The sequence below is a fragment of the Festucalex cinctus genome, chromosome 7 (assembly GCF_051991245.1).
Source record: "Festucalex cinctus isolate MCC-2025b chromosome 7, RoL_Fcin_1.0, whole genome shotgun sequence".
Lineage (NCBI taxonomy): Eukaryota > Metazoa > Chordata > Actinopteri > Syngnathiformes > Syngnathidae > Festucalex > Festucalex cinctus.
This window is the reverse complement of record NC_135417.1, coordinates 2,945,695-2,969,596: the sequence shown is the minus strand read 5'-3', so window position 1 is coordinate 2,969,596 and position 23,902 is coordinate 2,945,695. Positions and strand designations below refer to the sequence as shown.

Below are 23,902 nucleotides of genomic sequence, written 5' to 3'. Positions count from 1 at the left end.
GCCCATTCCCAAACAGAACCTGACCCGCTGCTATTACGTAACAGTCGGTGACGTAACTCAAGTCATGCCGTCTCGGGACTGCGAGGACAAGTTGGAAGCACACAAGGGAGGGAGGGAGGGGGGTGACTTGTCCACGGGCCGCCGGTCCGACCAGCCGCACCACCACCGCGCTCCACGTCCTCTGTCCTGCCACCTCGGGTGGAATTACACGATTGTTTCCGACATTAAAGCAGCCCGGGGCAAGACAGGGTCCGCTCCAAACGATGACCGTCGCGTGCCAGAACTTGCTGTGATGACGGGAAGTGGTACGCAAATCGCAGCGCGCGTTTTGAAACGTCTGCGTCGGCCCGGGCGCTAGAACAACAGGTACTACGACTTGGGGCAACTTGGAAAATATTCATTTAACAAATGGAGCTACAATTTGACTGTTTGTGTGTGCGCATGCGCAGACCTGACAGGTGTCCGGAGGGCAAGTGATGGATTATGATCAATGTGACGCGCCCCCTGCTTACAATTCCATCAAAAGAGGTACGATATTATTTGAGTTCTTTCTTTTTCTTTCTTTCTTTCTTTCTTTCTTTCGTTCTTTCTTTCTACACAGGGTATCCATAATCCCCCCTAAGTGTTTAGCACTCTATTTCCAGAGGCAGACCATGCATTTGGTAGTACATGGGCCTTCAATGGGGATTTACCTAATTTAATTAATCTACCTCTGATTACCGACATAGCACGTCACAGTGATTGACCAGCAAGACTATACCAAAACAAAAAATATCATTGTGCCTCTGGTTTAGCCTCATCTTCATTCCCATCCACTTGGAGCCCTCTTCATCCCACTAACACACATGGTCACACTTGCTTTGTGTGACTGGGTTAAAAATGGCCATAATCTGGAGTAATCCGTGGGGATTAGCCCTCATTCCGCTTCTGATTTTTGCCCAATGGCATTCTATTCCAAGCCCTGCTAAAATAAATCAGCATCCCCTTGAAGAGAGACTGCTTGTTTCTCTGCCATGGGAAAACTAATTTGGTGTGAAAACTTGGGTCGGACAGTTTAGTAAACTATTTTTTTAAAAATCTGAAAAAATTATGAAAAATTAAAACGTGACAAGTTAATGTCTTTGGTGCTTGCTGAAATAAAATCTCATTACAAGGAGTCCTCGAGTTAAGGCGCACTCCAGCTAAGGTGTTTCGACTTTACAACGGTTATGCCCGGTCCACCATTTTGGCCCTATCCACCATTTTGGCTCCTCGTCCGCCATATAGCCCGCAGTGTTTTCCCCTCATCCGCGATTTAGCCCTTAGCTAGTGCTAGCGCTTGTGCACTTGTGGGAGTCTTTGGCTTTTTTGCCCTCCTTTTTCCACATCATGGCCCCAAAGAAGAAAGCTGCGTCTTCTATCAATGTTGGTCCAGCCAAAAGACATCATAAAAAGATCACAGAAAGGAGAGACACCGACGAACATAGACAAAGACTTGGGCATCAGACGCACGCCATTTTATTTTATGTTATTTTTATTTTAATGTATTTCAGATGTTTTTTTGCAAATTATTTTAATGTAAATATTGACTTTAAAGGGGAAATTCGACTCAAATTTGGGTTACATCGCTAGCGTAGGAACGTAACGCCGACGTAACTCGAGGACTCAACTGAAGTTGTTTACATTTCTTTGGAGATTCTATTCACATATAGTAGGGAAGTTTTAAAGTTAGATCATAGGTCTCTTCAATGTATGTGTGGTGAGTGTGGTTCTTCACCTGCTCTATATGAAAAGCGCAATGACGTGATTAAAATAGAGGTGGGGAAGCCATGTGGTTACTCTTGTACTCAGAAGAAAGGACCTGTGGATTACATCAATAATCTTATATTTTATTTACTTATTTATTTGTAACAATTAGTAAATGCAAGTTCTGCGATGTTCATTTAATCTGGTGAAAGCAGAGTTTCAGTGTGGTTCAGTATTTCACAATGCTAAGAAGGCTCTTTTTAGGTGATGACGGATGGTTTTGGTGGCTGTTGTGGGTGCTATTTCATTTGTTGTATGCATTGTACTCCTTTGTTTATAATTTCCTCCTCTCTTGATGTTGGTGGGATCCAATGGAATCTTTCCGCGCAACTTTCAGGCACAGGTAGTAAACACTAAACACACAAACAGTTGCGTCAACGCAACGTTTGTGGTTGGATTTTATTTACAGTATTTTATTTTAATTATAGCCTACAGTATAATCTCTAAAAATGTTATTTAAAATATTAATAGGTCATTCAAACATACAAGTTTCATTGGTGACAAATTGATTTTTATTATTGTTTATTTACATTTTTGTTATATAGGGAAAATGATGTAAAATCCTGTAAATATTAGCTTTAAGGTTCAACTCATAGTTGCCGCCACTCACACACAGAAGATGAGACACAACCTTATGCTGAAAAAAACACCAGCATGGAAGAAGAAAAAAAACACCATGCAATTTAGGATGAGTTAAACTGGTCATGTTAAAAATATATCCAATACATGACAAATTAAGAGGTAATGTTAATGTGTGTCAGCGAGTATAGTCATAGCTATTATCACCCCCAGTTTACCATTTGCTTTACAATGTTGTAAGATATTCCGGTTTTGAATGCCTTTGTTTTTTTTTTTTAGGTCAGTTCTGAGAAGATTCTTTTGTGGTTTACATTCAGGCCAACTTCTTTTAAGCCCACTCACCGGGTTTCCAGATCCTCAGTAGTCGACAGCGTTGTTACGCAACGCCGCATGTGTCACGTTCGACGTCACAGTGTTTGCAGACAGATTGGCCAAAATGTTGTTTCCATGGAAACGAAGTTACCCAGATCGCTGCGAGCAGGGTTCGAACCTGCGCGGGAAGATCCCATTGGGTTTCAAGCCCAACGCCTTAACCACTCGGCCATCGCAGCAAACAACAACGTTGCTGCATAATTGCAAACATATATTTAGAATTTCGAACATCCGGGAATTTCTGATTTTTCCTCAATGCAACGCAACGCAATGCAACGCAATGCAAACGCTTTCTTCATGACACCAAACGGCGCACTGTATTGCTTTTGGCGGTGACGATCATAGTCAAACGACATCTAATCGCATTTTAAAATCAAAATAATAATCACAAATCAAATTACTGTACAACGATCCAAAGTCCAATGTTTTTCAATGGACAGAGAGGGTCATTTCACCAAGTTGGCCGCTTTTTGACTTGTGACGTCTCCGTACGTTCAAGCGCGTTCTGGGCTGGTAGCAACTTCATCCCGCTGCGCTCCCCCCTTCCCGTGAGTGAGTCGCGTGATGCATTCACAAACACTCGGAAATATGTGAACACACCACCACCAACACAAAATAGTTCTTACACTATTTATGTTGTATTGCAGTGGTTCTCAAACTTTTCGCATGACGTTGATCGCACTACCAACCACAACCAGCATTAAGATACAGGAGCGTAGTATGGCCTATTTACAAAAAAAAAAAAAAAGTGTTTCCCTATAGTTGCAATTCTACAAGAAAAAAAATGAATAAGGTTAACATTTTACGTGAAAAACATCAAATTACACATAAACCAATAATATTAGGAGAAAAGAAAAACACATTTTACAACAAAGTTGTAACGTTATGGGAAAAACACCCGACGTTTACGGGAATAAAGAAAAAAAATATCCAAGAGTAAAAGAGGAATGCCATAAGAAATATAAAAAAAATTTATTGCAAGATAAAAAAAGAGAAAAAAAGAAAAGAAAATTATATAATTAAAATACACAAGTCATTAGTATATGACAAACATTTATCAATTATGAGAATAACGTCAAAATATGAGCAAACATGTATGTAATTTTACAGGAAAAAAGTCAAAATGTTGTAAGTAAAAACTTGAAATTTTAGGGGGGAAATGTGCCTAAGTGATAATGTAATTGGAATACTGTATATTGAACGAAAAAAGGTACATGATAATTATACTTATAAGTTTAAAGACTAACAGTTCTTAACTAATGTATAGAATTTAAAAGACGTGAAAGTGCCATCGGGCTCGCATTGCGAACGTCCCAGCTCACCTGTTTTCTAAATTTGGTCACGTGACTTATGTCACTTTGTAGCTCACATTTTCTGGATATACCTTTACAAGCTCAGAACCTCCGGTAGGTAGATTTGACTGTTGAATCCAAATGTAAGTCTCAAGAGGTCTGCCAATAATATTCATGTTGTGTGTGCTCGTGTTGAAGCTCGCCATTAAAACAACTTGGAGAATTGACAGTGTTGAAATGTTTCGTAAATTAACTGTGTGTGTGTGTGTCTTTCGCAGGAGCTGTGTCCAAGAAGACTCATTTGAGTAAGTCACAGTGCAACTTAGTGTTTGTGTTTGGGCTTGTGTGTGTGTGGTAAAGACATCGGTGGTGCTTGTGCTAGATATTTTTGCATGCAATGTGGTTAACGTCTTAGGTAGGGAAGGTATCAATTGCACCTGCTTTTGACATTCACTGAAAATAACGACACTTACGCACACTGTGGCGTATGCGCTGCACCTGTGCAGTCAGCCCCCCCCCCCCCCCAAAAAAAAAACACACAAAAAAAAAAACACAAGCATCAGCAGAAGCCTTGCTCAACACAGTGATAGCATCTTCAGTGTGTAGCAACTTTTTAAGTTGAACATGCTCTGCCACAACACACCTGGTTATGAAAGACGAGACGCTACTTGTAGCGTAGCATCCTTCACCGCACCAACTTTGTCAGCTGGGGCAATGGTTAAAAAGTACTAATTTTATTTATATCTGGCGAGTTCTGTGCAGCTGCAAAATAAATTATTTCGGAATTTTTGCTTAGGGTCTTATTGGGTATATCATCCAGGTGTTTGTCACGCTTCCTTATAAATAACGCTAGCAAATGATGTGTACAGTGAACTTGTGGGATGTTTCCAAACCCAAAGTGAAATTCTGCCACCTCCCACACACTTTAAATACAATTACATTTAATAATGCATACAAAACACCCGTTTGTACTCTCTCAGTCGCCCCATTCTCCAAATTTGAAGCACAGCGTGCTTGCGTCAATCTAGTTTTTGGTCATTCCCTGTTGAAATTTACTCTAAAACTGACACATAAAGCAAAAGTTAAAATGAAATATTGTGTGCTTAAACATAAAAATGTTTAACCAGACCATATACTTTTGGCTAATCAAAGGACACTAGGTTTTTGCTAATATGTAATGTGTAATGCCATGGATGGGTTAATGGAAAAAAGCATAGATGTTGTGATGATTATAAACCTTCAAGCAACTGCAACTTTTTTTTCTTTTCTTTTTTTTTTTTCTAAAAGGGCTCAGAATTGTTCATTCGGTAGTCTTACCGATTCAAGCAACTGCAACTTTAACACACAGAGCAGCAAGACATACAAATAGAGAATACAACAACAATTGGACCACATTTTTAAGAGAAAAGTGTCGTGAATGTCTGAAATCTTTGACATGAAATGATCATGTGTGCAAATCAGTAGACTTCAATTCAGCCTGCATTAAAGGATTAACTCTTCCTGTTTGCTGACCTTTTTCTTGGACTTTTTGTAACAGTGTATGAAGAAAAGACTAGCAATGTGACAATGAAATGTGAAAAAGAAATGACTAAAAATCCAAAGGATGGCATGACTTTTAATATTCACTGCCTTTGACAAGTATACTTGTCAATTGTATTTTTTAGAGCGGTGCTAAATGGGGGCGAATCTGAGCATGCTCCACTGTAAATATCAAACTTGGAAACAACTTTACTGATGCCCAACCACCGGTAGATGACATCATAGCCCCATTTTATAGGAAATAAACACAGTTTCAGAGTCCATGGGAGAAATGGCTGTATTTTGGCAAACCTACATTTTTCTGCTGTCAATTATAAAAGAACGGGACGGGACAAAAAGTAGGGAGTCTATTCTGTTATTTGGTAGATTCGGTTTATATATAATTATTGAATGGAATATGACGTGAGTATTGGAAATGTAAAAATTTTCTATAATGACTGGCAGTGAATGAGTTAAAGAGATACTTGACTCATTGTAAACCATCTACAATCTTTAATAACACTTACTGAGGCGCTTACTTCATAGGGGCCCTCGGCAAGGTTCTGTTTGCCTTGTTTGCCAAACTACGACAAAGAGATTCCTAACCCTTTCGATGGTCTTCTAAGATACTACAATCTATTACACTTTATGAGCAAAACGGACTACAGTTCAAATTAAACATCTTAAGTTGACAGTCCTCTTTACGTCAATAAATAAAACAGCTTTTGAGCGTTTAGAACAGTGTTTAATTGAAATAAAACACAACAAAACAAACTATTTTAAAGTGCAACAAGGAAAACTAACTTAAAAATAATGCTTATTTAACATCAGTCTCACACTATCAGCACAACACCTAATACTGTATACTGGTTAGGAGATCCTACAGAGGAAAGTGGTGGTCCTGCGACTTCCTGGTCAGACGCAGGTCCTCCTGAAGGATGTGATGGTCCTATGGCATCCTTGTCAGGAAGTTCCGAAGATCCCCCTGGATCATTATCTGGAGCTCCAAAATATTTTAGAAGTGCTGCTAGAAAGACAAACCTCCTTAGGGTATCAAGTAAATAGACTATGAGAGACTATTCCATTTTTTTTTTTTTTAATTACAGTAATATTGCAGTAATACATCCATCCATCCATTGTCTTAACCACTTGCAGTAATACAGAATATGAATTAAAATTAATCTGTTTTTATATTAACAATTGTGATGTACAGTGCTTGTACCCGATTACAAATTTGTCACTTTTAAGCATTTTCTACAATAATTTACATTATTATACAAGTTGAACGAGGGGCTAGCCAAGAGAAAATTAATATCTATAAATAAATGCCTGAGGCTAGCGAGTTGGCTAGCAAAACAAATAAACAAACTTGCTAAAAATAAAATAAAATGGAGTTTCACCTCCAACTGGCCCTTACCTTTCTCCTTTGACCGTTTTTCGTCTTCAGTTTTCGTTTTCTCCCATTTTTCTGCGCCGCTGAGATAGCTTCTTTTTGATGACATTACGGTGTCTGTTTTATTTAGTAGTACTCTCGCTAACGGGAAGGGTAGATGGGTAGCTGTCAATCATTCTCACACAATGACGTTACTGATGTAGAGTCACAAACTGACACACAAACACCAGCCACTGCTTAACATCACACTTTATTTTATTTATGTCCTATCTTTGTTTGTTTTTTAATCAAAAATGGGATGTTATAAACAAATATTAGAGACAGAATAAAGACAGGACATTTTAATCATCCTCAGGTAAGTCTACACATAGAGCTTGGGGGCCCCCTGGTGGCTTGTGGGCCCTAAGCAGCAGCCTACTTCGCCTAACAATTAGTGTAGATTTTAAACATAGAAGGGCCAAAACATCCATAATGAAAATTAAATTGCGCTAAAAAAAATAGCCACAAGAGGGTGCTAGAACTGCACAAATGAAAATCAACCTGACCTTTTTTTCTTTTCTTTTTTTTTTATTCTTTTTTTTTTCTTTTTTCTTTTTTTATATATATATAGATGTGTTGCTTTTAAATATTGTGAACATGGCAATATTGTGGCAGTTTTAATTTCACAATATCACGATGTTGCGCTTATTATTACATCCCTAATGGACAATAGTCATAGTTAAGCGACATTTAGCTGTTACTGGTCACTTTGGTAGTCCCATTGAATTGCTTGGAATTTCAGTCGATATCAACATTTACCATTTTTGTTGACTGGTGTCATGTATTTGAGGAAAAAAAAATGGTACATTTGTGGTTGATTTTATGTTATACTTGAGTGATAGTCAATGTATAAAATGTATGTGTCATGACTGGGTCATGCCAGGGTTAAGTTTGGGTCATGCGAGAGTTATGTTTGGGTCATGACCGTGAGCTCAAGTGTCTGTTTTGAACTGATATAACCGGCTTCTAGTTTCAACTGGTCTTAAGCTATGTGATGTCAGGAGCTATGTGATGTCAAGAAACTTTAATCTCTTTATCTGGTCAACAACCAATCAGATAATTTCATGTTAGTCCTGTTACCCACATGTCTAGCCACAGCCAATCTGATCGATCGATTCACTTTCTATATAAGCCGAACTGAGAAGTGTGTGTTTTGTCGGATTATTCCTCTGTCCAGCTGGCCACCTGCTCCTCTTTTCCTCGATGCCTTCTTGTTGTTTCTGGTCAAGTCAAGTTAGTTCCACGCCTCTTGATGTTATGCGAATAAAGTTTTAACTACATTTTGTTCCCTCTCATTTGCATTAAGAAGGCAATTAAGTCAAAATTAGGAGGTGTCATGACATTGGTAAATTTTAGTGCAGTATTATTTTTCATGTTGAAAAATTTATGTATTTTAGCTGGATTTTAAAAGACTTGTAGTAGGCTGTAGACTATTTTAAGAATGTGTCACTTTTTTTCCCCCCTCAAACATCAATCTGAGTAAAACCGCAAATAAAAAAAAAGCATTTGCAAGCGTGAGTGGGGTAAAGCTCGGCAACAACAAAAGATTTGAGGAAAAAGTCCCTTTTTGAAGACATTTGGGGGACAGTCCCATTTCTTTACCTTTGCTCCTTCACACGGGACAAGGATGTGCCCCCCACACACCCACGCAAATGATGTGCGTTGAGGCCCCAACGTCGACGCAACTTGTCTCACTCAATAGCTGGAAGAGGTGGTGCACGTCTGAAGACTTGGGGAGAGGATAGTGAGCTTGTGAAAGTGGGGCAAACGTCTGCGACAAGTGCAGGAGTGAGGATGATGCGAGGTAGGCATCCAATTCTTTTGTAGTTGTGTGGGTAGGCGGGTGTGAAATGTGAGATTTGATTACCCGGTAAATGTTTAGTACATTGGGTGGACACAATATGACAAGTTCATTTATGATCCAGTATGGCATTTTGAGAAGGCCTTTTTTTATCCTGTTAAATTAAACCGCACCAACTGTTTTAGTTTTGGTTATTATAATCTCTATATTTTATCTTTTCCTATCCAGTTACTTTATCGTCACGTTATGATGTTAGGAGTTTTTTTTTTTTTTTTTTTTTAAATCAAAGTCCTCCTTTAATGAATAAAATAAGTAACAATTGTTTATTGGATCAAATTATTTTATGTTTCTCTGAGATGTTATTTCTTTTCAGAATAGCGTGACATGCCACGTAGAATTTTCTCAGCAATAGTTTCCAACAGATTGCTTTAATATTTTTTTTCAGTTATTTGTTATATCCAGTGAGCACATGTATTAATGGATGTACTCAGAAAAATTACTTCGTTTTAGATTTTCCCACACTGTTAGCTACTTAGCTTAAATACATCATTAGCCGTCCAAATCTAGTTAATATATATTGTCCTTTGCAAAAGCTTTAAGCTACATGACTTTTCACACATATTTCTAGACACCTAATTAAGTATGCCCGCGCAACAGTGGATCCAAAACAAGAGTTGCATCAGATTCAGAAGTAATTGTTTAAAATGTTTGAAAAATCTTGTGGTTTCTGTTGGACTATACTGCATCATAGTGAGAGCTGTTTCTAAAATATTGACTCTTGTCTAGCTAAATGAGCTAACCAGAATACTGTGAAACATCTCTCAGTATGGTGCTACATCACTACAACCACAATAATAAACATTGTTAAATGAGTAACTCTCCGAAAAGGGTCAATGAAAAGTGAGCAATACTGTAATATCTTTGTTAACTCATAATCTAACCTAATATTTTGTCCGGTGAGTGCGCTGTTAACAAGTCGCAGAAGAAATTGTGATAATATTCCAATAAGTCAGTACTTAATAATGAGAGATGAAATCAAATTTCACATGTGAATGCAGACAGAAGGAAAAAGGGCAGTAAGAGAAAATGAATTGTGAATTGGGGGATTCCTGCGTCGATTTGTGTAGTACGTTTATCTGTAAGGGTTTCCTCTGCGTCGTTATCAAAGCGTTCACATCAAAGCGCGCAGTCTGGCAGCTGACACATTTCTTCCAAAATACAGCAAATGATAAACAAAAGTCGAAGTGATTCAGACGCTCTTGTGAATGTCAAGACATTATACCGCCTTCCAAATTGATCCAAGTAGAGTGTTGGAGATTGTATCTGATGTGATCATATCTCTTCTTTAGCAAAACTTACCTTGAGAGGTTTTCTCATGTTTAATAGAATAGAAAAGAAAAATATTTTTTTGCAGTGTATGACAAATTCACACTTAGAGTAGATTACAGTTGCTTTGTAACATGTAAAATGAAATTTAAAGTGCTGTTGCTTGTGTAAAGTAAAGCATATAAAAAGACAACTAGCGCATAAAAAAAAAAAAAAAAACATACTTTCAGTTGTGAGGAACTCAAGTCAATTCAAATTGCACAAACTTACAATAGAATGGGCCACTTAGTTTAATTAACTACATTTACAATTTCATTTTTAACTTAACTTATTGGTGTTCTGGTTAAAAAAAAATAAATAAAAGCTATTCACCGGCATGTTTAGCTGTAATATGAACTGAGGTAATAATAAAGGCTTATTTATTTCAGGCATTTAAAATATGTGTTGACATTGATCACTTTCTATTATGTCTATTTCTAAAAATATTTCATAGCAGTGTTTGAAATTAAATTCCTTTTGATTTATATAGACATATATATCTTTCCTACTCAGAGAACTAAACTCCGATTCATTATTTATTTTAGTGGTTTGTTAGCTTCCAATACTGTCGCTACAGAATACTTAATACATATACAAAAATGTATATATACATATAACGTGTTCTCAAACTTTTGGGGTCCAAGCACCCATTACCCATTTCTTTTATTTATTTATTTATTTATTTTTATTATTTTTTTTTGGGGGGGGGGGGGGGGGCGGGAATTATCCATTTCAATCCTAATGCCAATTTGGCATTGCTTACTTGTGCACCCTTAAATGGCGACCGGCCCTGATGTACGACACTTTTGGCTGGAAATGGACTACCAAAATTCTTGATGGTCACCATGCCCCTGGCTTGAAAAATTGTATGCGGTACACGTGACAACAAATTTAAAATACAAAAAAATAAAAACAAAAACATGAATTGTGCAACAGTTGGATTAACCTTGGCCACAACTATTAATGATGTCACACATATAATATTTATGTATGCCTTATGATTGGTTGGCAACAGCTCAGCTGTGACCCTAGTGAGGATGAGCGTTCCCGAAATTAATTAGAATTATATTAACTTGTGTATTGACAAATCTAATACTATATCTTTATAATAATATATCTTTATAATCTTAAATCTTTGGACAGAAATCGAGATACAACATATATATTTACATAATTAAGCCTCAAAATAAGCAGCTTCCAAATTTGCATTTTGCGCCTCATCAAAACAAAATGAGTAGCAAAACTGAGAATCACAGATTTATTTATTTCTTTTTTTTAATTTTTCAGATAATTGAACGGCATTGGTGGTCCCAAAAACATCATGGGCTTCGCACACTTTAACGTGTTGCAGTGTGCTCATGCACCAGCTAGCGATTTGAAAGCGCTATATAAATAAAAAAAAATGACTTGACTAGCAAGTGCGGTAAAACACATTGCAGAGTCGCTCCTAAGTCAGTACCGTAATCATTGCATCCATGGCAGTGAACTTCTGACAAAAAAAAAAAATAATAATAAAAATCGTTCTCACAAAGGGACGATGAGGAAAGATAAATGGTATAAAGTGTAACCTACAACTGACATGTAATTGTTAAGGACCAGAATTAAGTGCTTGGGTGATAAAGTAATGTAAACTTTTCACAGAAGTCTGGCTGGAAACGTGTTAAACTGTATCCAACTTAGAAAATAATAATAACCGTCTGGACTCAGGAGAGAAAATCATACTAGCTAACTGAACTAGACTAAGTGCAATTTCTGGAGAAATTGTGTGGGAATGCTGAAAGCGAAATGCTAAGATTTGAATGCATGTGCAATGCTTATGCTTCAGCATTCCCACAACTAGTTAGCAGAACTGGAAACCAGAAGTTCAATTACAGCACACATGAGCAAAGAGAAGAGGCCCATAAGCTTAAAAGTATATTAAGATAGCATACAATATATATAAATCAATAATGTTGTTTGTTTTCACTACAATTGAGTCTTGAGTTTTGATTTTGACTTTGGAGATCTGCACATTAAATGTTCTCAAATTTACATTACAGTGGCTCTGACCCCCACTTTTTTTTTTTAAAGCTTTGCTAAAAGTCAACTTATTATTCAGAAATACTCGGTTTAAATTGAAATTTATGTTATGTATTTGACAATGCCCCACTGAAAATGTTTCTAGACAAGAAAATACAATTTGCTGCTATGCACAATGTGAATTAAAGAAATTTTAAATAAAATGTGCTTGTATAAAAAAGAAAAACAATTGTTCATTGGTTTTATTGACATAATTTTATTGTTTAATAAAACCGTTGTGATTAATCTGCAGAAAATTGCTCCTCAAATTAGACATTGAAAACTGCCATGCGTGTATTGTGCACACATATTGGACATGTTTGCGTGTGGGTGAATGTCTTTTTTTTTTTCTTTTCTTTTTTTAATACTCTTACAGAAGACAAACTTCCGTCACAGGAAAGTTGAGGTTTTTTTTGTCCATTTACAGTGTGTCGCGAAGACTGCTGACAGGTGATTTCTGTCTGAAGCGGATCTGTTTCGCCCACCCAACCCAATGCCCCCCCATGCATGCAAGCACACACACACACACATGCAACCCCAGAGAGTTGTGCAAAAGTTGTGAGCGTGATATAATCTAGATTTCAGTTCCTTCCTTCTGCTCATATTCTATTAAGAAATTCCTCTGCAGGTTAAAAGAAAAGAAACCATTAATTCTGATATCCCAAAAAGAGTGCGACAAAATGTTCTTCTAAATATGAAATATGTATATATATATATATATATATATATATATATATATATATATATAACCCTAAACATGATTTAGTAATTTATCACTGTCTGTTCACAGACACACCTTGAGCAGTATCTCTGTTCAGCATAATTATTTCAGCACCATCCAAACTGCCAAAATGAAAATTTAAGTGCAGCTTTAATTAAATACTTCATGCTCATTTAGTCTCATTTGACTTCACCTGAGATGATCTGATGCATTTACATTACCTTTATCAGCTACTGTAAAAAACAAAAAACAAGAAATTAATTCTATATTTGCATAGAAAGTTGCTGGAAGACTATTCGTCCGGTGCACGATTACGAATGAGTGAACAGTGAAAGGTTGCGGGTCACGGTGGATTTCCTGTTGTTTTGAGGTTGACAATCACAACTGAAATTGCGAAAAAGCAGAGGCCAGTGATCGAGACCGCTCTTCTCTTGGCTCATCCTGCACCTCCAAACATGTTTCTGCGCCACCAGTCGAGTGTTTTTCTAAGGATTTTGCCCCTTTCCGACCAAGGACAACAAACGCCACATTATTTCTGTTGCTATGTTTTAAAAGGTTATCTTGTGATCTGAGGTGTATTAAGAGCGAATTTGTCTGAAACGGGCCAGGACCGACCATCTTGAGCCCCCCCCCTAAAAATAAATAAATAAAATCTTGACGAAAATTATGTCCCCACTACTATGCGGTATTCTGATTAATATTGCGTTAGTGTAATATGAGTTAAGCAACAAAATCCAGCAGTTTGTATCAATATCAGAAGGCGGCCATTTTGCCATTTTCTGTCAAGTGAAAATCACATCACAGTTGCTCAGGTTTTAGGTAACAACCAATCACAGCTCAGCTTCAGAAAACAGGTGAGCTGTGATTGGTTGTTGCCTGAGCCCTGAGCAATTGTGATGTCATCTTCAGTTGACAGCAAGTGACAAAATGGCCACCATCTGAAATGGATAACAATGGCTGGATTTTGCTTCATAACTCATATTACACAAATGTAATATTAATCAGAATGTCATGTCTAGACTAGTGAGGTCACATATATTATTGTCGATAAATGTTTAAGGTTGAGCTCCCCTTTAAACGTGTTCAATTGTTACGACCAAAAATCTTCATATTCATTATTCCGTGATTTGTGTCGTGAAACGGAAGAGAGCCAATCAAAAAGCGACCTGACTGAGGATGAGAAACAAGACTATAAAGTCCACTTTCACAATGTTTTCAAAATTTTGTACAAGTCACACCCATGTAGAAGTCGCAGGACCAGCCAAACTAGTGAAAAAAGTGTGACATTTAATAAAAAAATAAAAAATAAAAAATCAATAAATCGTCAGAGGAATTGCCATGAAATTCCTAAGACATTCAACAAACAAATGCTAAAATAATAAAATTTTGTTTGAATGTTAGATCAAATATTTTCCTAAATTTAGTCTGGCACAGAGTATTTAAAAAAAAAAAAAAATGCACCCCTGAAAAATGAAAAGATTCTTTGACATGTTCTGGTGGCAGGGTTATCTGTTGGTGCTTTAAGTATGGCACGAGGAAAGAAGGGCACACACTGACACACTAACACATAGACAACCTGACACAGTTTGACACAGCCAGAAGACAAATCAACTGACGCTTTTATCGTCTTTTGCATTCGCCGGAGGAAATATGTTAATACTAATCGATTAAAAAGAAAAGACAAGAGGTTATTTAGTGTCCTGTTGTATCGTCACTGACACTATTGATACATGATGTCAGTGTTGCAAAGACGAGAATAATTAACTTTTGATAATCAATGTATCTTTTCCACATTTCCTTGTGTAAAGCAACAGAAATGACCCAGATGAAAAAGAGGCAATTGAGGTCAGGAGCATTTAAGGTTTTTGGGGAGGATGGCCATTACTGGCAATGATCGAGCATAGAGAGTATTACTGGCAGCCATGTCCTTTATGAGCGAGACAGAGAAGGATTTGGCTGAGAAAGACATGACATGAGAATCCAGTCAACCACTTGAAAAGATTTTGAGGTTTCACACCTCCACACTCGTCGCCTCTCTCCATTTTGTACAAATTCCACCTCCACACAAGACAGCCGCTTCTATTTGATGGCATTTTCTTCATTTTTGTCATTATTAGTGGCAGCTTGATGGAAACTCGCTTCTCCTTTCACATCACTTGATGTTCAGGGGGAAGTACGTTGTCTGTTCTCAGACTAGGAATCCAACTTTGAACTTTGGAAAAAAAAATAACAGCTCATAATGTCACATTATACCAAAACATACATATTAACTGTTTAGTTGGACATTTTAAGTATTTTATTTCCAAGCCGTAATTAAGAAGAAAATATGGAAGTTTACCTGGGGAAAAAAAAGCTTCTTTTTTGTTGTTAATTAATTTGATGTATTGTTTTGGTTGACTCCACAGTTGGAAATATAGACGAGCATAATATACATTTACATTTTAGTTAATCGCACAATTAAAATTTAATACATAAACTGTAACCAAAATGCACTTATTACTAGAGCTTCCTTGATGTATAATCTACTGTACGTAGCTAACACGTTAGCATGTGAAATTTTGACATGGTGTTTCAATTTAATTTATTTCTTTATATGATTCCACATGGGTTGAACTTTCAATATTTTGAAGGTTATACATTGGTTAAAAGCTTTGGAAAAGTCTAATCAAACCCATTAGAATTGTATCAGAACCTAGCACCTATTTTGGAGTGCATCACAAATTTTTTTGTTTTGTTTTTTATACCATAATTGAACGTTCAACATTTAGCATTATTTTTAATTGTCCTGTCGCTGCTGTATTAAAGTATGCTAACAAAACCATTTTGTGTCATTTCAGCTCAGATTGAAGTTATCCCTTGCAAGATCTGCGGTGATAAGTCCTCTGGAGTGCATTATGGAGTCATTACATGTGAAGGCTGCAAGGTGAGACAGACAGACAGACAGACAGACGTTGTGACCATTGACTCTTTTGCATGTTACAGAACCACCCCCTCATATCAACCCAAGTGTTACAAGTGTATTGTAAATCTTGATCCTTTGTGTATTTTAAGTAAAAAAAAAAAAAAAAAAATGTCCTGACCTTTTCAGAAGCACATTAACTGTTTAAATTGTGAAAAAATATTAACGTTACGTCCTTTATACTTGACCGTTAAATAAAACAAAATTACAGATTACTACCAAGATTTGAGGCAACATGCTAAGCACTCTTCGTCTGTTTCCAAACTCTTCATGCTTCAGGGATTTTACCGGCGCAGCCAGCTGCCCACAGTGTCTTACTCCTGTTCCAGGCAGAGTAACTGTACCATCGACCGTTCCAGCCGCAATCGCTGTCAACACTGTCGTCTTCAGAAGTGCTTGGCTCAGGGCATGAGCAAAGACGGTGAGGCGCCCAAACACACTTTCATAGACCCAAAATATGACAACTTTTTTTCTTCATTATTATTTTATTATCACAGTATGTGTGTGTGTGTTAAGTAGCAGTTATTTGAAGGCTTGTAATCACCAAAATATCTATGCTAATTTTGTTAGCTAATCTATGGTGTTTTACATTAGCCTATGTGTTAGCATTAAGCTAGTGGCATTAACTTATTGTACGGTTGTAAGGAATACTTTTAAAAGTATGTTTTAAAATATTTCAATGTGTTAAAGGTGTGTAGGAAGGCCAAAACTATATTTTTTAACAAAGATTTGGTCTCTCTTTATCAGGGTTTGGGTCTGTAACACACCCCACACAATAAACGGTAGTACTGTAAACTTTTACATGAGTGTCATATTACGGTCCCCTTCAGCTGTGAAGTTTGGTCGGATGTCCAAACGCCAGCGGGACTCTCTCATCGCCGAGGTGGAGCGGCACCGACAGCAGCAGCAGCAGCAGCAGTTCCAAGTGGATGCCCAGTCAGGCTTGTCCTACCACACCAAGGAGCGCCAAGACTGCTCCCCGCAGCTCCTTCAGCCCACGACGTCATGCTACCCGTACGCCGGCGAATCTGAGCTGCTGGCCTTCACTTCTGATATTCACCCCTACCGGCTGTGTTCCCCCAACCAGCCACAAGTGTCCGATACGATCTACAGAAGCTCTGGCGTCTCGCCCGCGTCCAGAGCAGCCATGAGGGTGGACACCAGTGGACACGCTGATATTAGAGGTGATCCCTCCATTCTGTTGTTTGTTTGTGTTTTAATTCGTTTTGTTGGTTTTCTACTCCCTAATCACCATATATGGATTTTTATATAATGGACAGTTTGTTGAGTCGTCAGTAAAATGACTTGATCGTCTACCTTCTCTCATATCCACATTAGGATTGGAATCCAGACAGGCCTCACATGACCCGATGGCGATTCATCCTTATAATCCACCAGAGGATCCTCGCGGGGCCTATCCTCACTATCTGCGTAATATAGGTGAACTCTAAGGACAGCTGGTGGGAATGTTCTCCGGGTCAGGGATTGTCCACATTTTTGCGCAGGGCCTAATTTATCCTGTGTAGTGGTCTGGGGCCCATTCAGGTACATGTATCATGGTAGTGTGGCCGAGCGGTCTAAGGCGCTGGATTAAGGCTCCAGTCTCTTTGGAGGCGTGGGTTCAAATCCCACCACTGCCAATACTTTAGTCGTTTTTCCTCTCAGGATCAACAAACTATCAAAATGAAATCAATCCACTTACAGTGCAAAAAGTAAAAAACTTGTTAGTGTCAAGTGAGGCTTTTTGAAACCAAAATACAGTAATCTTTACATTATTTAGCGCTTAACTAATGAATAGCTTATAGCAGAAAAAAAGACACTCTAAAATATCTGAGGAAAATTTTTTTTTTTCGTAAATACAATACTTTTTTTTCAAATCCAAGAAAGTGTTAATAAAAATGAATTAAGGTTTGTCAGAAAATAATAGCCTCATAATCTGCAAATTTGACAGTTGCTTCAAGCAATCTTCATGCTTGCTCGACAAGCTATTTCTGAAACCAATCTTATCTAAATATTATTGGATGCCTTGTGTTAAAATGCCAAATTAAATCAATTTTGTATTTTTTATAAAAAGTTAGTCTTTTGGGAAGGTTTAGCATCATTTTTAACATTTTAACAATATATACCTAACTTTCTGATTCACGTTGTGAGGCTTTATTTCAGATGCACTTCTCATGGTTAACAGTATTATATTTCTTATGTATATAACATATGCAGCCCACAAAACTGCCCACTATGGTTAAAAATCACTGCTCAAGGCGATATTATCCGTGTCATCTTTATGACCGCTTTTCCTATTTGCTTAGATGAGCTGTGTGACAGCATCGTGCGCTCCAACAAAGACACCTGTCAGTACCGAGCAGAGGAGCTGCAGGCGCTCAAGTGGAAAATGTTCAGCAGAGAGGAGATCCACGTGTATCAGAGCAAAGTAACTATCACTCAGTGCCAACCATCTTGTTGTGTTCACGTGAGGGGCTCTCTCAACGCGAGACGCTGCCTTTCAACATGTTACAGGCCACGGCTACTGTTCTGTTTGATCAACCAAACAGGAAACTGCAAAAACATGCATTTCAGAATGTTCCCCTCCTTTTTCCTCTCTCTGTTGCTTAAAACTAGAATGACATTCAACTTCACCAAATGTCAGTCAGTACAACCTACCTTGTGTGGTACATAGGATAAAACAAAAAAATAAAAAATAAATATTGTCTAGTTTTGTAGAATCCTGCTGACTGACTAATAACCAATACTTACCTTGCTCTAATCAATATAAAACCAACTTGTACTACCTCTGTACCTATGTAACTAATTTGCTCCCAAAACATAAAACATATATTAAAAAAAGTTGTATTTTAATTATTGCCATGGTCCCAAAAATGTATTTATGTTTTTTTGTTTTTGTTTTTTTTTTAATGCTAGAGCCTTTGATGCAGCCTCTGACCTGAAGAGGTGGCTTGAAGCAATGGTAGTTATTACAAAAAACGGCCAGCAGGTGGCAGCAGAGTATGAGATTAACCAAGGCTATTTTGCAACAAATACTTTTCCCCAATGTTTTGAATAGGTTTGTGAATAATAATGAAACTTAGCTGTATTTTGAGGAAAATTGCTGCAAAACGGAAACAGATACAAATATGCTTTTCTTTCCTGATAAAAGAAGAGACTGTAATTTTTCTTTTGGTAGGTTCCATGTTTTGATAGCAATAGAATAAAATATTCTGTGGACCTTGCAAAATCAGTCAAAATCCAGTAAAACAGCCGGGAGTCGGGGGCTGGGAGTCAATGAGATAATTAACTTACTAACTAACTCTGGAGGGATCTCAACGTAAGCTAAAACTAATAAATATATTCTGTGGGTTTTGTGGAAACATCTATCTATCTATCTATCTATCTATCTATCTATCTATCTATCTATCTATCTATCTATCTATCTATCTATCTATCTGCACTACCTACCTACTGAACTAACTAGCTAGCTTTATGCAGGCTAAGGTAAAACATTATCCAGTGTGAAGTATTTTTCTTCAGCTTTGTGTGAACTTTTTTTTTTTAACTTCTTAAAAAGAACTTTTCTTTGGTGGCTTCGGGCTGAGTTAATCAGGGATGAGCAGACAAATTTTCCTCAATTATGCAGGAAATAAATGATTAATAATTCTTTCTTTTTTTTTCTCTCTCTCTCTTATAAATGCACATTAGTTGCCTGGTTGGTATGGTTTAATCTGAATGCAATCATATCAAGACAATCAAACCTAGCTTTTCCCTTTCACATTCATTTAAGAAATAAAACCCAACTTGGGCACGGCCTGGACTTAATATTAATCAAACTTGTTGACTTCAGTCAATGGATGAGATGTGGCAGCATTGTGCCATTCGGCTGACCGATGCCGTGCAGTACGTGGTGGAATTTGCAAAACACATCCCCGGATTCCGTCTGCTCAGCCAGAACGACCAGATCGCCCTTCTCAAAACTGGTGAGTTCACTGATCATTCGCATCACTTCAGGTCTGAATGTGGCTCTCTGAGTCTGCCTTTTGCCTCAGGTTCTATGGAGGTTGTTCTGGTGAGGATGAGTCGCTTCTTCAACACAGACAACAACACCGTCTTCTTTGATGGCAAATTTGCAGGAACTGAAGTCTTCAAGTCTTTGGGTGAGGCCTCTTCGACGCCACCGTGCTTCTGAGATCTTTGGGCTGCTCGATGAGACGTCTCCACGTTTCTCTTGCAGCATGCGGCGACTTAATAGAGGCGGTGTTCGACTTTGCGCACAGCATGTGTGCTTTAAAACTCACCGATCAGCAGGTGGCTCTCTTCAGTGCTCTGGTCTTGATCAATGGAGGTAGGATCACTCACTCGTCCAGTTTGGAATACAATTCCGGCTATCTAAAGATAATCATTCTTTGTTTTGATTGACACTGTTCGAGTGGTATTACTTTAACAATATTATTATTATAGTTGTGGTTTGCTGTAGCATTTACTCACTTACTTTGCAATTTTATCCCACAGTAGGAAATTTTGGTGATTATGGCCCCAGGTAGCCCCCATGTGGTTGTTTTTTTTATTTTTTATTTTTTATTGACAGTTTGAAACAAACCAGCACGAACACTGGGGCAGGGTTATTATAATTTTGGAATTTCTCATTTTAGTTAGGTTTGATTTCGTTTTGCGTATTGTTTAGTTTAGTTTTAGTTAGTTTCAGGTTGTTGTTTTTTTAATGTGTATTATTTGTACGCAATATTAAAAAAAAAAAAAAAAAAAACACCATGGGAAAGTAAATCTACTTAAAATCACATTTAAAATAATCCCAAAAGGCTCATTCATTACATTAATTACCAAACACTAAAACAAAGTAGATTTTTGCTATAATTTTAGTTAATTTTAGTTAGTTTTGTAAACATAAAATGTAGTTTCAGTTAGTTTTCGTTTTTATTTTATTTTGTTAACGAAATTGTTTTTTAAATGTTAGTTTTTTCGTTAGTTTTAGTTAACTAAAATAAACTTGCTCTGGGGTGACTTAATGATATATTATGATATGACGTAGTGGTTTATTTTCTGTGTAGATCGTCCATGTTTGGAAGACAGAGGCAGGGTGCAGCGAGTGCAAAGAAGTGTGGAGTTAGGACTCACACACATTCTACGCAGAGACAACCGGGGCAGTCTAATGCACAAGGTACGTTCATTGGCAGTGTAAAATGTTATTATTACTTTTATTGTATTTTTTTTTTCCAATGCAGTTGTACCAGAGGATGTCCGTGTTGCGTTCACTGTGCTGTCTGCACACGGAGAAACTGCGCTGGTTCAGTCAGCGCTACCCGCTCACCGCTCACTCGCTTTTCCCTCCGCTCTACAAGGAGCTGTTTGCCTCAGAGGCAGAATTGACGCTGCTGCTGCCGGGGGCCACACACTGATGACACCCAACACCACACATACACATATGTAGCATGCACATCTTAATGGGATCCAATACAATCACTGTATCAAAAATTTTGCAATCTGGCTCAGGGTACACCCTGGACTGGTCGGCAGCTGATCGCAGGGCACGTATGCAACCAAGACTGTTAACATCTGTTCGCACCCCAGGCTAAACTTAGCTCCTCCCCAATAAAACTGGGAACAAACATTCTATACTGGTTACTAGTTTACTATTAGGCAGGGCTTTGGCACCATTTTGTGGCATCTTCAGGCATTACACAGAAAAAGCAGGAAACAGCAAACATGGATAGATATCACAGGGCGAAGAAAATGTCTTACAATTCATGTCAAGATAAAGTGAAGTGAAATTTCAAAAACTGAGCCAGATTTGATAGAATCCACATACTATAATGTACAGTACTTTAAAATTATCTTTAGCATTGCGCAACATGCGCTAAGTCTCCCCACTCATCTCAGAGATGTTTATGTGCCTCTCTATGTGCTGCTGTTTTGGTTAGCAACAAATTCCTAATGGGCTCAGCAGTTATATATTTGCATATATGTTTGTGAACAATTGTATCGAAATAATAATAAGTACTATTACGCTTTTGTTTGATGGGAAAAGGAAGGTGTGGGTGGATGATAGTAACTACTTGAGGGATTATGCAACTAGAAATACCGTGCAGTTTTACACCAATGTGTACTTACATAGTAGGCTACACATTGTATAGAGTAACATTAGAGCCCGACTGATACAGATTTTTTTTTAGGTGGCTGCCACTTCTGAATTTGGCAGAATGAAATTGCAGTAACTAATTAATGGGCCAATTAATATTAAAAATATATAATAAGTAAAATAACTTTTTTTGGTCCCTTAACGCTTACAACGATGAATAATAGGAACAACACTTGACTGCTTTATAATACTTTGTCCTTTGGTATTTGTTCAACTTTACAACAGAGAAAATTGGCAAAAATCAGCCGATTTTTTTTGGGTGGGTGGGTAATATTTGAATCTCATTATCCGCATCTTATGTTGTAATGTGTTAAAGTGTAAATAAAAAATAAATAAAAGAGCTAATTCCGATTTATCAATTGGGCATAAGTTTGTGTGATTAAATAAATAAATAAATGAATGCCTCTCAAACAATTTCAATAAAATGTGAGCATTACTATGATTTAAGTAGAAGGCAAACGACTTATATGTATTGGATCTCATACTGGTGTATATTTTTTGACGGAATCTATTTTTATATTGTGGAATAATAACAGTCGCCATAGCTTGAAAGAACACATTACGCAGATTCTGTATTTTGATATCTAAACTATTTTTAATTATTCCAGAATTTCTGTCTTGATAAATGTTATTTCTGAAAACTTCGATGTATGTTGTGTCAGCTTGCAGTATTATGTGATCCACTTCCAAGTACTGTAGGGCTTTGAAAAACTTGACTTGAAACTATTTTGTCTATTACAGCCTTGTTTAGAACTTCCATCACATTCACGCAGCATATTCAACATGGTGCTCGGAATGTTGTGAAGCAGAAGGATTATTGCAAATATGTCACATGAACTTGAACTGAATGTTTATTGTGTTGAAGAAGACAAAGCTTCAGCTTTTTGGCATTAAATGTATAATAATACTGCATTTGGATCAAACGGTCTGTCATGAAGTGAGTAAATGCTGACACTGCAAGCGCAAGGAAATGTGTCAACCACTTCTCTGTTTCGACGGTGTATATATAAAAATGTTGGAACTGTTGATACAAGGACGACTAGATGCTCTTGAAGTATTCAAAACTGTGGACAACTATTCAGTACTTGTTGGCAGCTTAGCTCTGACTATCACAGATGTAACAAAAGATGTACTGTAAGTGGTCTCTGCGAACGTTGTCATGTAGACAAAACAAAGGCTGCATGGCCAATTGAAAGTGAGATTTAAAAAAAAACAAAAGGCTGTGAGTCAGTAGGCTATGATTAAGAAGAGCATGACATATCACGCAGCTGCTGTTTATATGCAATAAGCATTTTTTTTTTTTTTTAAACAAATGATTGTGGCGTTACTTTGGCAATGCAGCTGAGCACTTTCTTGTGCCGTGTGCTATTTCTCCAACTATGAAGGGGGACATTTAATGTTCTTTATTGATTTAGTTTTTTCATGCTCATTCTTTGGAAATGTTGCTGTTGAGAATTTGTGTTATCATAAATAAAGCAAATAAATCCATACAATCAACAAATGAAAAAAAAAAAGTCATGCAACTTATTGCAGTGTGAAGCAATTGATTCAGCTGCACAAGGCAAATGTTTGTGTCTGCAGTGTATCTAAAAAGCCTACACACCCCTATTCAAATGCCAGTTTGTGAAAACAAGGTAACTGTTTTGTTTTTTGTTTTTTTAATTAACATTAATTTGACCTATAACGCAACTGAATTTAAAAAAAATCTTTTTGAGAAAGTAAGTCAAAATAAACAACTGCAATAATGCGGTTGCCAAAATGTGGACACCGTCATAACTGAGTTATGGCTGCGGTCAGAATTAACACATCATATTGACGCATACCCGTGGCCATCAGGCTACTCAATTATGGGAAAAAAAAAAAGAATAATCACGATTATTT

The 23,902-nt window shown here is 37.3% G+C and overlaps 1 protein-coding gene and 2 non-coding genes across 5 annotated transcripts; 2 read left to right on the top strand and 1 right to left on the bottom strand.

Annotated features, from left to right (window-relative positions):
* The first annotated feature begins 135 nt into the window (after positions 1-135).
* On the top strand, positions 136-23,529 carry rorc (RAR-related orphan receptor C). 3 transcript variants are annotated; one of them, XM_077526543.1, is made up of 13 exons: positions 136-366; positions 450-528; positions 4,307-4,333; positions 15,761-15,846; positions 16,162-16,303; positions 16,713-17,066; positions 17,221-17,322; positions 18,189-18,310; positions 19,715-19,847; positions 19,917-20,024; positions 20,102-20,212; positions 20,934-21,043; positions 21,108-23,529. In XM_077526543.1, exons 2-13 carry the CDS (start codon positions 477-479, stop codon positions 21,279-21,281), a joined length of 1,521 nt encoding a protein of 506 aa, XP_077382669.1. In that variant the 5' UTR covers positions 136-366; positions 450-476; the 3' UTR covers positions 21,282-23,529. The 3 variants fall into 3 exon arrangements, with proteins under 3 accessions (XP_077382669.1, XP_077382671.1, XP_077382670.1); XM_077526545.1 differs by lacking the exons at positions 136-366; positions 450-528 and adding an exon at positions 3,060-3,284; XM_077526544.1 differs by lacking the exons at positions 136-366; positions 450-528 and adding an exon at positions 4,042-4,142.
* Positions 2,834-2,915, bottom strand: trnas-uga (transfer RNA serine (anticodon UGA)). Its single transcript has one exon. It is a non-coding gene; the product is annotated as a tRNA-Ser (tRNA).
* Positions 17,441-17,522, top strand: trnal-aag (transfer RNA leucine (anticodon AAG)). The gene has a single exon. It is a non-coding gene; the product is annotated as a tRNA-Leu (tRNA).
* Positions 23,530-23,902: the final 373 nt, after the last annotated feature.

Bases quoted from the DNA above. Each gene is read 5' to 3' on its own strand.
- rorc (XM_077526543.1), top strand. From the start codon at position 477: ATGGATTATGATCAATGTGACGCGCCCCCTGCTTACAATTCCATCAAA. The intron at 529-4,306 runs GTACGATATTAT...TGTCTTTCGCAG, and splicing joins TTACAATTCCATCAAAAGAG to GAGCTGTGTCCAAGAAGACT. The intron at 19,848-19,916 runs GTGAGTTCACTG...CTTTTGCCTCAG, and splicing joins GATCGCCCTTCTCAAAACTG to GTTCTATGGAGGTTGTTCTG.